The following is a 13,621-nucleotide window of genomic DNA, read 5'->3' as shown; positions in this document are numbered from 1 at the left end:
TAAATTACATAGCGATTTCACATACTTACCCATCCCAACCCTGGAAAATGTGTACAGGATTAGGAAACAGTATGCAAGTGACAACTGTGAGTGAGTCTTTTCTCTGAGTGGCGCTTAGTTTGGTACCTTGCCAAAATAGATGTGTCAAGGGTGCCTTTTTATTTGGTGGAGATGGGGTGACCTCAGTCTCTTGTTTTTACTATCAGAGCCCTTTCTGTAACTTGCACCATTCCTAAGTCCCCTCCCACCAACATCAGAAAGGTCTTTTTGCCCCTTGGATGGAGATTTAATGCTTTTCATCCCCCATCCTCATACTTTATATTTTAGGCCCAGTTAGTTCTCTAGTCCTGTTAGGTTTCTGCCACATCTGCATGGATAGTGTCCCTTTTGTTTTTCTCAGTTTTAGCAGAGGAAAGCCTGGCCATTTCAGGCTCCATTGGCCCTTGTTAAAGAGAAGACAACTTGCAATGACATATAACTGACAAGTGAGCATGTCACTGGTATGTGGGTAAATTTCCTCAAAAGCATGAGAAGTAAAGCTGTGAATAAGAATCATAATATTAATAGTTTAATGAAAACACATAGGGCAACGATGAAAGTCATGTTCTAGAATAAATTATGATTAGCTTGATTTTTTAGGTTATTCTACCATTTAAGTAAAATAGAAATGATTAAAGGAAGAAGGACATTTATATTCCATCCATCTTTATGCTTCAAAATATTCAACTTCTAGAAACTTGGGGAAAATCCAGACTCTCTAAATAGGAACAGGCTGTTAACTACTGCCTAAGTGAATCGTGTAGCTATTTAAGATAATGGATGAGATCCTAGTCTGAGGCAAAACCATTTCTTGCAGGGAGTGGCTTGTGGAACCTTTTTTCAGAGAGGGCTTGAAATATAATCTTACATAAATACCTAGGGTTAATACAGCTGAGTTGAGATTGCTATTCTAAAAACTACTTTTGAATAGGTAATATGCAAAACAGTATAATGTTTAAAAAGTATAAAAATTGAAATTAAATGTCTCCCCAGCTTCATGTCCAGTTGCCAGTTTTCCCACCCTGAAGGCAACCACTACAACCAGTGTCAAGTTATCTATCTGGAAATATTTTATTCATATACAAACCAGAAATGTATTCTTGTTTTAAACAGGTGGTAGACTGATTGATTTAAAATGCCATGTCAGAATTACACAGTTACGGAGACCCCTTTAGTTGAGAACAGGTTTAAGTTCCTAAACACTGTTCAAAGCCCCTCTGCCTCCCCACCTTGCCCTGGAATATGCCCAGAGTGACATTTCACAAATGATCACCCTCCAACCCATGGTAGAGGGGAGCAGGCATGCTGCTACCCTGAGGGACGTCTTCGCTTGTATTTATGAAAATTAGTAAGTCAAAAACTTGGAAATAGAGGACCTTTTCTGTTTTAAGAACATTCAAATACAGAGTACTAAACGGTAGTTTGTAACACTGTAAGTAAACATATCCTGAAGATTATCGAAAGGGGCCCTTATATTGTCATGATCTATGACTGGCTTCAGCTGTTCGGAAGGGACCTCAGAGAGGAGATGCCGCTCATCCTCTGCTGTCTTCCTCCTGAGGCTGGACCTGACTCAGCTGACAGCAGGTCCTTACAGGTTCATACAGGATGCCTTTCCCTTTTCCTGGCTCACTGCCCTCCGAGGCAACGTGCTTTTGATTAGTGGATTCAAAATACTCTTCTTTTTATAGCCCAAAGGAGTGGATATATATATATATATGTGTGTGTGTGTGGGGGGGATATATATTAAATATATATTTGGATATATAAGTATATGCAAATATTAAAATATATTTCTATACAAATATGTGTATATACAAATATATATTTTATATATTTTTTTTTCATAATTTGAGGCCAGCAGGGGAAGATGTTGCCTGCCACATCAGACTGTGGGGAAAGCAGCTAGGATAGATGGACTCATACATTGCTCTTTGGTCCATGTCCTCCATCTCTCCTGCTTATAAACAGGGCTGGGCTCTGTTGATCACTGGGGTCCTCCCTAATCGGATGCTCCATCATCATACCTGTGCTTACTTCCACCTGCTTTTGTATATATTTCTCAGAAATAGCTTTTTACCAAAAAAAAAAAAAAAAAAAAAAAAGCTCCTCTTGCAGTTAGAAGTTACACATTGTAGCTGCAACAGAAGCCCATGACCCTGGGCACCAACTTCCCTTTTCCATCCTTCTGAGTATTCTTCCGTTACCTCTTCCAATAACCAAAATATTCAAATACATTAATCAAAATGCTGCTCTCCCCTTTTGTCAGAGGGGATGTTGCTTAGTTACACCATTTTTTAAAATCTTGTGTGACATTCTGAAACATTAAATAACATTTGAAGATGAAAACTCCCAGTCAGAATGGAACATTCCGATATTTTGAGGGGCAGCAATCTTCACTGATGTCCTGCTGAAGGATCCGGCTAGTTTCCATCCCCATGCAAACCACTCCTCATTCTGTCCAGGACTGTTTTCCTCTCTAGTGACCAGCCTGTGTGTGTGGTTTTGTAATGGGTGATCTGTGGAAATCCCCTCAGCTGTTTGCTTCTGCGACACACAGCTCTGTAGCATTTTGGGGGAGTGGATCTGCCCACAAAATCTGCTTTTGTGCAATTTAAGATACATTGATCTTAGTTTCAGGGATTCTACTTTGTCATCTGGGTTGGAGATTTTTGTTATAGCAAGGAATAAAATAACACCCAAAATGGGTCAGCTAGCAAAGTTGGCATGATTATCATCATTCTCCAAAAAAAAAAAAAATAAGCCGTCACATTTTTTTTTATCTCATTGTCTGTTACCTAGTTGACTATTAAAACCTTAGGAAAAGCAGATGGCATCCTAACTTGAGACAGAGTTAGCGGAAGATGTCTTATAAAAATGCACTTCTCTCTGTGGAAAAAATGACCTGCTCAGTTGCTAACCGTTGATTTGATCTATGAAGTGCTGCCTGTAGACAGAGCCACCGACGTTGCTTCCCCAGCGTGAAGAGTGCAATGCCAATGAGCTCATGTCCAAAGAGTTCAATCCCCATGCGCGTTACCACACTTTATTCTGCTCTGACAGTCCTTGTATACACTGCTTAGCTTTGTTCTTGCAGACTACATGCTATTGGTCTTGGAAAAAAGCAAGTGGGAGAGTAAAGTTTGCTCATATCTGTCCAGCTATTACTATTTCAGAAATAACCAATAATCTGTGTTAGTGTCCAGGAAAGTCATTTGCAGAAGAGTTCTCAGGGAGGCAAAGTAATAGTAAAGCTAGAATTTCTGCGTAGGTCATCTCGCCATTCCTTAAACCCAGCATGCTTCATCTGTGTCTCCCTGCTTTTCCCATTCTTTACTCTAACTCTCTCTAGCCCCATTTTGCTCATCCATTAGACCTGTTTTTTTCATGACACCTTTCTGACTCCACCATGTCTGCTCTAATCTCCACGGTCTCTATGCTCTTCGACCTGGTGCTCTTCCTTTTTACTGTGTGTCTTCTGTATTTTGCCATGCCCGTGATTGGCATCTGAGCAGCCTTTCCTTGACTCCCTTGCACTATCTGGCACATTGCTGCCTGGCCATGTGCTGTGGCAGGTACGTAGTAAAAATCTTCTGACTGATGATGCTTATTAAATTATGAATTATTGAATAGTGATTAACATAAATAATAGAAGGACTCAATATTTTTACTCCATAACAACTTTTTTTTGAGATTTAGTATTTGGTCATTGGTAGGAAGAGTGTAATGATATAAATTCCTGTAAGAGGATTTTTCTTCCATTATTATATATTTCTCTTAAAATAAGGAAACCAAAGACTGCAGGAGGCCATTTGGTGCAGTTGGGAAAGTCAGTGGAAGAGGAACTTCCTTAGGGAAATACGTTGAGCAACCGCACTTTAATAGTCCTGGTGACTCATCTGAGAGAGGAACTCCCTCCCGTAGCCTAGGATTCTCCCTCCAGGGCCTGCCCATCAGCATCCTTGCATATTTAGAACACACCTTGGGAAAAATGCATCTCGCAGTGACACTTCAGTGACTCAGGTGCTTTGTATACAGAGAAATTCCAGTGACTGTAGGTTTATCTTTAACACAGTTTGGTTTCATGCTCTTTGGAATTGTAGTTACTTTCCAAAAACCATAATTGGCATTTGTATTACTTTCTATCAAAGTGAAAGTATCAGAACAAAATTTATGAAATGTGTGGATTGCTACAAGCTGTGAGATATAGAATCAGTTGTTCGTAGATTTGATCTCTGCCTACTGGGTATATTTAAATGACTTGGAAAATTAAAATAATGTAAATTTCCAGACCCTGTCACTAGAGAATCTACTACAGTATACTTCCATGCTTTGTTAGACTGCTTTTCCTCTATTTCCATTGGGAGCTACAGTCAATGTAGATAGAGGTCATGAGTGAAGGCTTTGGAATCAGAAAGCTTGGCTTTGAGTCCTTACTCTGTCATTTCTTATCTGTCTGACCTACAGCAAACCTCAACATCTCATCTGTAATATGGGGACAGGAATTTCTGCCTCCCAAAGTTCTGTGAGGGTTCACTGACAACATGAACGTGAGGCATAACACTGTGGTATATTGTGGAGCACCTCAATAAATGCCAGCTAGTCCCATTCTTATCACTACACTGTTTCTGTTTTGACATGACGTTTCTGTGCGTTATTTTTCTGATATGTTCGAGGGGTTACAAGTTTGGGAGAAGCATATAATATCAAACAGAAATTGATGTAATCTGTTGCCTCTGAGTGGAAAAAAAGAGGTCATTCAGTCATGAGTAGGATTCCCTAAGAGGTGGGATGATGGATTTCCACAGCTGATTCCTAAATGACGTGTTTCACTGTTTAAATTACTGTTTTCTCCAATTGCTTTGCAGCGGAGATTAAAATCTGTTTTAAATATTACCACGGCATTAGTGGGGCCCTGCGAGCCACGACCCCCTGCATCACCGTGAAGAACCCGGCTGTAATGGTGAGTGCCCCTCGCTGCCAGCTGCCTCGTGAGATCCATGCTGGGACTTGATTTCTATTTTTGCCTGGGCGGCCCTGACAGTGTTATGAGGAACAATGAAAAGGAAACACATAACAGTGTGGGCACTGTTATAGGAAAGGAAATAACTTACAAGGTTGACATACCCGAATTCCTAATTCAAGTCAGTGGAAACGTAGGATTTGATTTGTACCAGCCGTTTGTAGAGTCAACTCTCGAGGAAACTCATTCATGAAGCAAAGTAGCAAGTGCCTCATTCTGGAAGGTTGAAACTTAGTCTGGGTGACCAGTTGGTAGGAAAGAGTGGCATTGCATCTTATGTGAATTTTAACCATTTAAAGTGTGGGTGATTTACCTGCCAGTCAACTCAAAGAGCTGTTGCTGCAGAGAGTATAAGTGGGGAGTCACAAATGCACTGTTTCCTTAAGGTCTTAGTGCTGGTTCCTTCTTAGTGCTGAGTTTGGGTCTAGTGCCTAGAGGTACTGCTCATATTTTGGGTAAAATGTGGTCACTCAATGGAAGTCAACTTCTTTAACTTCAGAAGTTGACTTCAGAAGTCAGGCCTTCAGTTGAAGAAACAGATATCTAATTTACTTTTGTAGGAAACTTGTGGTGTTGGACTTTTGAAAGAAAACCCGCCCATTTCCAACATGGCAATTTTGTGATTTTTTTTAAATTTTATTTTAGAATCTAACAGTCTCACAACACACAGCTCCACTGTATATGGGTGGTTGGACTCAGGTGGTTTGGGGAGATTCTTAGAGTCCAAGATATGTAAATTACTTCAGTTGTAATTAGTCATTACTAAAAATGAGGTCATGAAAGCATAGAAAAAATTACTGACTCCCATGACATAGAATCTTTACAACATTGTATGTGTGGGTGTGTGTGTATATACACAGTTATAGATGCTTGCATTTTTGGAAATAGGCAAGTAGTCAGGTTGAAATTCAGAAAGCAGTCTTTGCAAATAGCACTTTGAAATTGTTCAGACTCACCCTATGCTGTCTCTGATAGTGCTTGTACCTCTGTATCAGGCGTTCTTTCCCTCTCATCTATTCATTTAAGCAAATATTCATTAAATGTCTGCTAAGTACTAAGCATTGTGCCACCACTACAGATGAAATATGAGGAAAAACCCCGTCATTGATCTCGTAGGTCTGGTGCAGGAGAGAGACATCAATCAAATATTATATTTATTTGAGTGATAATTGTATGAGAGGGAGCAAAATGGGGCAAGAGAGCACGTTCTATGTAGTAGGATTTGTCCTGATCGGGAAATTCCTGGAAGGCTTACCTTAAGAAGGTGTGTCTGAGAGACAAGCTGAAGAAGTTTTATAGGTGAAGAGGGAGGGAAGAGCATTGCAGGCAGAGGGAATAGTGTGTGCAAAATCCTCAATATCTAAGTACTCTGTTCACATTAGAATTATATTTGAGTTTCCATTGTAGTAAACATAGTATAGAACATAAAAGAAAAGCCTACATTTACTATGTAAGACTTTGAAGGTCACAAAGAGAATAGCAATTGTTGATTACAAAGTCTGCCATGTCACATAGTAAGCACTGGAACAGACTTCAGTTACTATTCTAAAAAGAAAAGTTACAAAACTAGAAGAGTGGGGCCGTTTTTAATAAAATCTTTAAAAAAATCATTGTGTCTGAAATTAGACAACAGCTTCCAAACATGATTAAGCATTTTCTGGATTTAGATTTTTATACTTGAGCAATTTCAGTATTCAGATATCATCGAAGGCAGCGGGAGTTTACGGTTTGTTGAACACTGATCTTATTCCATTGATTTTTGCATTGAGATTGCTCTGTCAAAGCCTGTGGATAGTTTGGAGATAATTAATTTGCTTCAAATGGGTTTCAGAGCATCTTAAAAGCATCACAGATACAGCACTGGCAATCAGTATAGTGTATTTTGGTTCAGAGATTGACTAATGCAATGAGTGGTTAATCGATTTCTGACCAAGCTTGGGATAGTTTGGTCTCTGTCCAAAATTGAAAGGCTGTGCCTCATGGGCACCTCATTTTGGGGGTCAGGAGTATGACCATAATAGCATGATGGTCACCTAGGTATATGATGTATGTTTAGTTATGTGACTGATTAACATCCTTGATACGTACACATCCCACTTAGTACAATTATACCATGGCCAGATACAAAGAGTAGACCTGGAAGAAGTAATTGAGAAACTCCACAGGGAATGAAATGAGCTGTTATCCTAATCATGTGGTTTCTTTTCTCACATATCCTTTTGCAATGAATTGAAGATAAAAAAAAATTGTGACTTGTCTGTCATTTGTATTTTGTTGTCATTGTCATTCATCAGCATACACAGTGATATGTGTCTCAGATACTTGGAACAGGAAATCTTTCAGCTTCAGGGACAAATTAAGGCTGCCATTACTCACTACCATGTATTGTTTCAACACTTGGTTGACATTCTTCTTCCTGGGTTTTCCTGGAATGAATCTATGGAGTGAGTTTATTTTAAAGCCAGTCTCTAAACATTGAGTGCAGATGTGTTTATTATCCCTAATGTCCCTGTATCTAATGGTAATGCCTGGTTTTTCCTGGCTTTATTGTAATGAATGATAAAAATTGAATTATTTGGATATGATTTCAGATGAGCATTTTGCCAGAGTTGTTGTACAGTACACTTTTTCTGTGAATTCTTTGAGAATTGTTTCAGGAAGCCTTTTGCCAGAGGGTGAATTACATTTGAAAAACGAGAATTAGAGGACATTTGCTTTTGTTTCTCATAATTTCTTATAATTTTCAAGTAGGTTTTAAATGAAGACAGGTTATGAATTGTTTCAGCCTCATTAAACTCACTGAGCACAAGTATCCATAGCCGACAGAGATGTGTGGGGTGGCACATCTTACTGGGGCATGTGGCCCATTTGTGGAGAGGCCACAGTTTGTGGGATATCTTCCTATGCCCAGACACAGAAGGAGTGGCAGGTTACTGAGGGTGTGTCTCAGTCATAGTCCAGCGTAGTGTGTGGTGAAAGCAGGATGAGATGGCCGCAGCAGTTTGTTGTCTGACCAGTGTACTGCTGCCTCTGCCCTAGTTAATCTGGGAATGCTGAGTCAGTGGAGTACAATACAATATCATAAACCACTCGTGTTTGTTGAGAGCCAACTCTATGATTGAGGAATTGGATTTGTAGACGGAAGGAAATACAGATACCTGGATGGACCCTGGTGTGTTGCAGAGGACATGTGAAGCAATCAGGATGCAGTTAAGTGGCACACAAAATAGTTTGACTAAAGTACAAGAGTTACAGCGGAGGCAGTAGAAATTTATACTTCAAAATTTGAATGGGATTTCTCAACTTTGCTTGGATTAGTGATGACTTTTATCTCCTGGGGGTATGTGATTTTTATAGGAATGTGGGGAGTGCAGCAAATATGAAGTGGAGAAAAAGTTTAAAAAAAAAAATCAGACCTGGACAGTAGTTAAGTAGTAAAAGCAAATTCAAGTCAGGAACTATTGCATTAGGGGAAAAGAGAACTCACTATAGAATTGGCTCAATTCCAGATATAACAAGGGAAAGTGGGGGTTAGAAGCCAAGAAGCAGGGTTGGAGAGGAGGGATTGGCAGATGGAAATTTACCAAGAGCTTAGGGGGATTCTTGTTAAACTGACCTAACAGAATTCTTGCTGAAAGAGGGCCAGAGTGATCAGTTATCACACGGAGGATGGTGGGAGATGAGGAGTTTGATCCGATATCAAGGGTGATCACATATTGAGGGTGGGGGTTGACTCTAAACTGACTTACCAGTTTTACCAGACTTGCTAAAACTAAACTCTATAAGGATAGAGATAAAAGCCCAAGGCCTGCCTAGTTGAGCAGAGAGCTCCAAAGAGCCTGAGTAAAGTTTGCTCAAGGAAAGAATCTTTGTCAGAAGAACTTAATCTAAACTTCAGAATTAAAACGTGGTTCTATTTCCCACATTTGGGTATATTCTGCCTTCAATTCTGTCTCTTGCAGTATTGTTGACTTCTTTTGCAGAGTATTGTGAAGGTTTTTCTTCCTAATGTACCACAAATTGTGCATTAATTGCACATAAATTGAGAGAAAGGTCTAAATTTGCTGGGTGGTGTATAAATTACTGGCTTCTTGTGAGGTATAATTTACTCAAAAGCTTTCAGGAAAAGGTTATCAGTATAATAGCACTGCATATTCTTCTTATTGCTAATTATAATAGCATGTGCCATGTACCTGCAGCGTAATAGAACACAAGCCTGCAAGGGAGATAGGACTCCATGTGGATTTTCAGAAATACTTGGCGAGAGAGGGTAATTCTATATATACAGGTAGGTCTGATATAAATCAATTGTTTCATTTATTCTAGATTTTCCTAACAAATCTGAAGGAACTTGATATTTGGTTTTTAACTAAAGAGAACATTTAGTATAGTAATAGTAATATATTTACTACAAATCAACTATATTCTTATCAAAGGGAAAAAAGGATGTAAATTAGTTTGATTCATAGTTATTGAGAATTTTTAAGCTTATATCTTTTTTATTTGGGGTAAAGATTACATTTTAATCTTTCCTCCAAGAATCAGCATTTGTGTCTCTGTTCCAAGATTTGGAAATGAAAGGACACATGATACAATACCTGTTTGATGCAAAAATCATTGCATCTGGGTACATACATGGTTTCCTAGACAGATCCAGTGGCATCATACGCCTCTGAAACTTCAGACGCATGTTTTTTTTTCCTTTCAGATGGGGGCAGAAGGCATGGAGGGAGGTGCTTCAGGAAACCTGCATTCTCGAAAACTCGTTAGCTTTACATTGTCAGGTAAGAATGTCTTTAAACATGACATTCACTTTGAGAGTGTACAGTTTCGAAGGTATGAATAGTCACTTCTTTCTACAGACTTTCGTATATGATATGATGATATGTGAACTAGTTTTTGGGCGTCATACTTCTGAAAATTCAAGTATATCTCTTACCATGATAAATTAATTATTAATATAAATTCAGAAATTTTTTCTTCTACCAAGTTTTCTGGCAATAGACAGTCTGTATAACTGTGTATAGTTACTTTAAAAAAAACTGCAACGTAACATGTGCTAACCCCACTGAGGAGCTTTGATTATTGAAAATTATTTATTCTTACTTCAGCTAGAGAAAGGAAAAGTTTGAAGACTAGAGAAAAAAACCCAATATACTTCTTTATCTGTGGAGGAATACACATAAAAATTGGAAAGTAGATAAGCCAATTATTTTTGGCTTGTCAGATTGCTTGTATGTTTACCATACAAGTAAAGCACTGCTTTTCAAGTTATAAGACAGGACTCATTTCCAGTTTGTAAGTTTAATTTAGTTAAAATCAGTAATTTAAAAAAAGAATAATGTCAGAGTTTACCACTAAAGGGAAATTTTTTGGGTAAAACATCAATTTATACAAACTGAAAATTTTCATATACAATAATATACATCCCTATATTTGTGTGTACTAGGTTGCAATGTAAAATGTATTTCATACATAGGACACTGTTGAAAAAGTTTGAAAGGCACTGATTTTAGAAAATAAATTGGTAGTCATAAAGTCAGGAATACTCTAGGAAAATCCGTATTTGAAATAGACTTTTAAAACAGATAACCGTGCTACAATACATAGAAAATAAAGTCTAATGGAGCTCCTTCACTGGAATATGTTTTGTTTTCATTTTTTTGTGTTGTAGTACACTACACTACATAGAAAATAAAGTCTAATGGATCTCCTTCACTGGAATGTCTTTTTTCATTTTTCTGTAGTTGTACTTCCAAAATTTAAATTTAGACCCACTTTTCTTGACTGCAAAAAACAAACAAGCAAACAAACAAAAACATGTTGTGAGAGTGAGCGTTAAAAGACCTGATCCTGAAACAGACGCTTCCACAACGCATAATTACCACATATGACTAAAGTGTACACATCAGTTCACTGTTGGCCCATGGCCTTCTGAGTATCTGTGTTTGGTTTTGCATGTTTCTCCTTTCCCCATATGAGCTTGCTTTTTTGCTTTGCTTCTCTGGTGAATCTCAGCAGCTGTAAACTAGTGACTTATGGTTCTAGTTTGACCAATAAATATGTTCTGTTAGGAACCATCAGGGTTTAAAAAATATCTAGGTTTGTAGAAGGGCACTAAAAATAACCATGCCTGTGGTACTATCTCCCTACCCCTCTTATCTCCCTGTTTCCTAGAAACATCTTGGCTGTACACCTGTGCTTTAAACCTTCACGGTACTGAGGGTCTGAAGCTACTGAAATCTCTGATGATAGGCAAGAAACAATTTGTTGACCCAAATAGCTCAGAAAATTTAGAGTATGACCACACCATGAGTTTCTTGTTTTTGTTTTTTTAATTGACTTGTAAAAATTGTTTTTTTAATGGTGTACTGCATGATGTTTTGATATAAACCATGGGTTTCTTAGTTCAAAATTGGTACCCTATGCTTTTAGGTGATCCGTATTGCATGACACACGCTTATTGGTTTTGACTCCAGATGGGATGTTATTAACTGACTATGTGAGAATGACCATCTGTGAGTTAAAAATCTTAGGACATTTTCCTAAAAAGTAGGAAGCAAGCTTTGAGGCACAGCCAAATGCTTCTTCCTTACACATTTCTTCCAGCATCGCACCTCTATTCACATGGAGGCTAGCTACCTAACATCTGTTTTATTTCTTACCATATAGCCAGACATTTGCAGACAGTATACAGAAATGACAAGGAGCTGAAACTAATTCTATAGTGTTAATTCTAAAAAATTAGTCTGGTTATAGCATACTGACAATGGATGATAATATTTATCTGAGAGCATTTAAGCAGTATAGAATGGCTGCCTACAAATATTCCACTCTTGATTATATGTGGATAGGTAGGGGCACAAATACTTGAATTCTACAGCTAAAATTAAAAATGTATTTTCATTAATATTTTAAACGTGCTCCAAATAAGGCTTTACTTAGGAAATTTAACACGTCAAACCTTTGTGACTTTGAGTCCTTCTTTGGCCTATTACATGGTGTAGATATTTGTGAGCAACAGCATATGTAAAAGACAAAAAAGAAAAGATCAGAAATGAGATGGATAAAGGGAACCAAATAATCAGATTACAAATAGTTGGTAGTTTATTGTATTTATTAAGGAAGATTTATTTGTACAGTGTCCCATTGTGGAAAAACTTTGTATCAGGCTTATCTGACAGTGATATTATTTATCACAGTGACTTAATCATCTGGTGGAATGCTTTTTGTTCAAAGGAATATTTTTTGTGAGTGATTTAACTCTGTCAGACTTTGTGGCCTTCATTTCTGTCCATGTTACTCTTCATTTACTACAAAGAAATCCCTTTTTTGGGCATAGATTTAATATATAAAGAATTTCATTCTTCTGTCTGGGTTCAAGGGGAACATAATCAAGAAAGGCAAGAAAATAAATGTGGCAATTGCCTTTTCTTCTCAAAGCTGTTCCCTACTGAAGAAAACCAAGTGAAAGTAGCATCACTAAATTGACAGTAAGATAAAAATTCTGCATTTAATAATGAGTACGTAGTTTATGAAGTGTCAGGAATGGAGATTGCAAGGCTAATGAGACAATGGAAGCCTCTCTGAAGTGCCTATCTAGTTCTTTACCCGTCTTTTCCTTCTCCTACTGGTTTTCAGATCAAAGATCTTACTATATATTTCATGCAGTGTTCTCAACGCACAGTGACTCACGCCTGTAATCCCAGCACTTTGGGACGCCGAGGTGGGCAGGTCATGAGGTCAGGAGATCAAGACCATCCTGGCCAACATGGTGAAACCCCGTCTCTACTAAAAATACAAAAAATTCACTGGGTGTGGTGGTGCGTGCCTGTAATCCCAGCTACTTGGGAGGCTGAGGTACGAGAATCACCTGAACCCGGGAGGCAGAGGTTGCAGTGAGCCAAGATCATACCACTGCACTCCAGCCTGGTGACAGAACAAGATTCTGTCTCAAAAAAAAAAAAAAAAAAAAAAAAAAAAAAATGCTCTTGGTTTAATTTTTAAATATTTGCAGATATATAAAACGTTCCCCCTCTACTGCCAGGTATATGTCATTAGACATTTCTGGAGTGTTTTTAGCACATGTGCCTGGGCCATGAGTTCTTGTGGGCCACTGGTGAGCCACCTCCTGGGAACACTCATTCAAGAATATGGTTCTATGGGCAATTTCAGGCCAATTCTGTTTTTCTAAGAAAGACCTTGTGTTTCAGGAGTGGGCTTGTGTGGGATGACCCTGGTGACCTCCTGTAATTTAGGGTCACTATCCAGGGTCTGTTTGCCAGCTGATCTGGGTAATCCAAAGGTCTGTGGAGGTTCAGGGGCCATATGCAAAATTTCTCTCTGAACCACAGTGTTCAGAACTTCCCTAGATTAATCTTCCAGCATTTTCTAAGATGACTTAGCTCCCAGGCCTATTTTATTCAAGCCAATATTCTCAGAAATGTTGAAGACTCAGTGGAGCCAGCTTTATTTCCTGACATGTTTGTGTCTCTTAGCCTGACCATGGAAAAACATACAGTCTCCTCACTAAATGGACTTTGGCTAGGACTTTTAGCA

At 38.4% G+C, this 13,621-nt stretch overlaps 1 protein-coding gene across 4 annotated transcripts in view; it reads left to right on the top strand.

The window, feature by feature from the left end:
* The window catches only part of HECW2 (HECT, C2 and WW domain containing E3 ubiquitin protein ligase 2), a 388,587-nt gene that overhangs the window by 245,467 nt on the left and 129,499 nt on the right, over window positions 1-13,621 (top strand). For all 4 annotated transcript variants that reach the window (XM_007965716.3, XM_007965715.3, XM_073019890.1 and 1 more), the window contains 2 exons: window positions 4,908-5,002; window positions 9,771-9,846. In XM_007965716.3, coding sequence (XP_007963907.1) covers window positions 4,908-5,002; window positions 9,771-9,846 — 171 coding nt within the window. The remainder of the gene's footprint in view (window positions 1-4,907; window positions 5,003-9,770; window positions 9,847-13,621) is intronic.

Source organism: Chlorocebus sabaeus, chromosome 10, assembly GCF_047675955.1.
Source record: "Chlorocebus sabaeus isolate Y175 chromosome 10, mChlSab1.0.hap1, whole genome shotgun sequence".
Classification (NCBI taxonomy): domain Eukaryota; kingdom Metazoa; phylum Chordata; class Mammalia; order Primates; family Cercopithecidae; genus Chlorocebus; species Chlorocebus sabaeus.
Note: the sequence above shows the minus strand (reverse complement) of the source record. Positions and strands in the feature narration are given on the sequence as shown.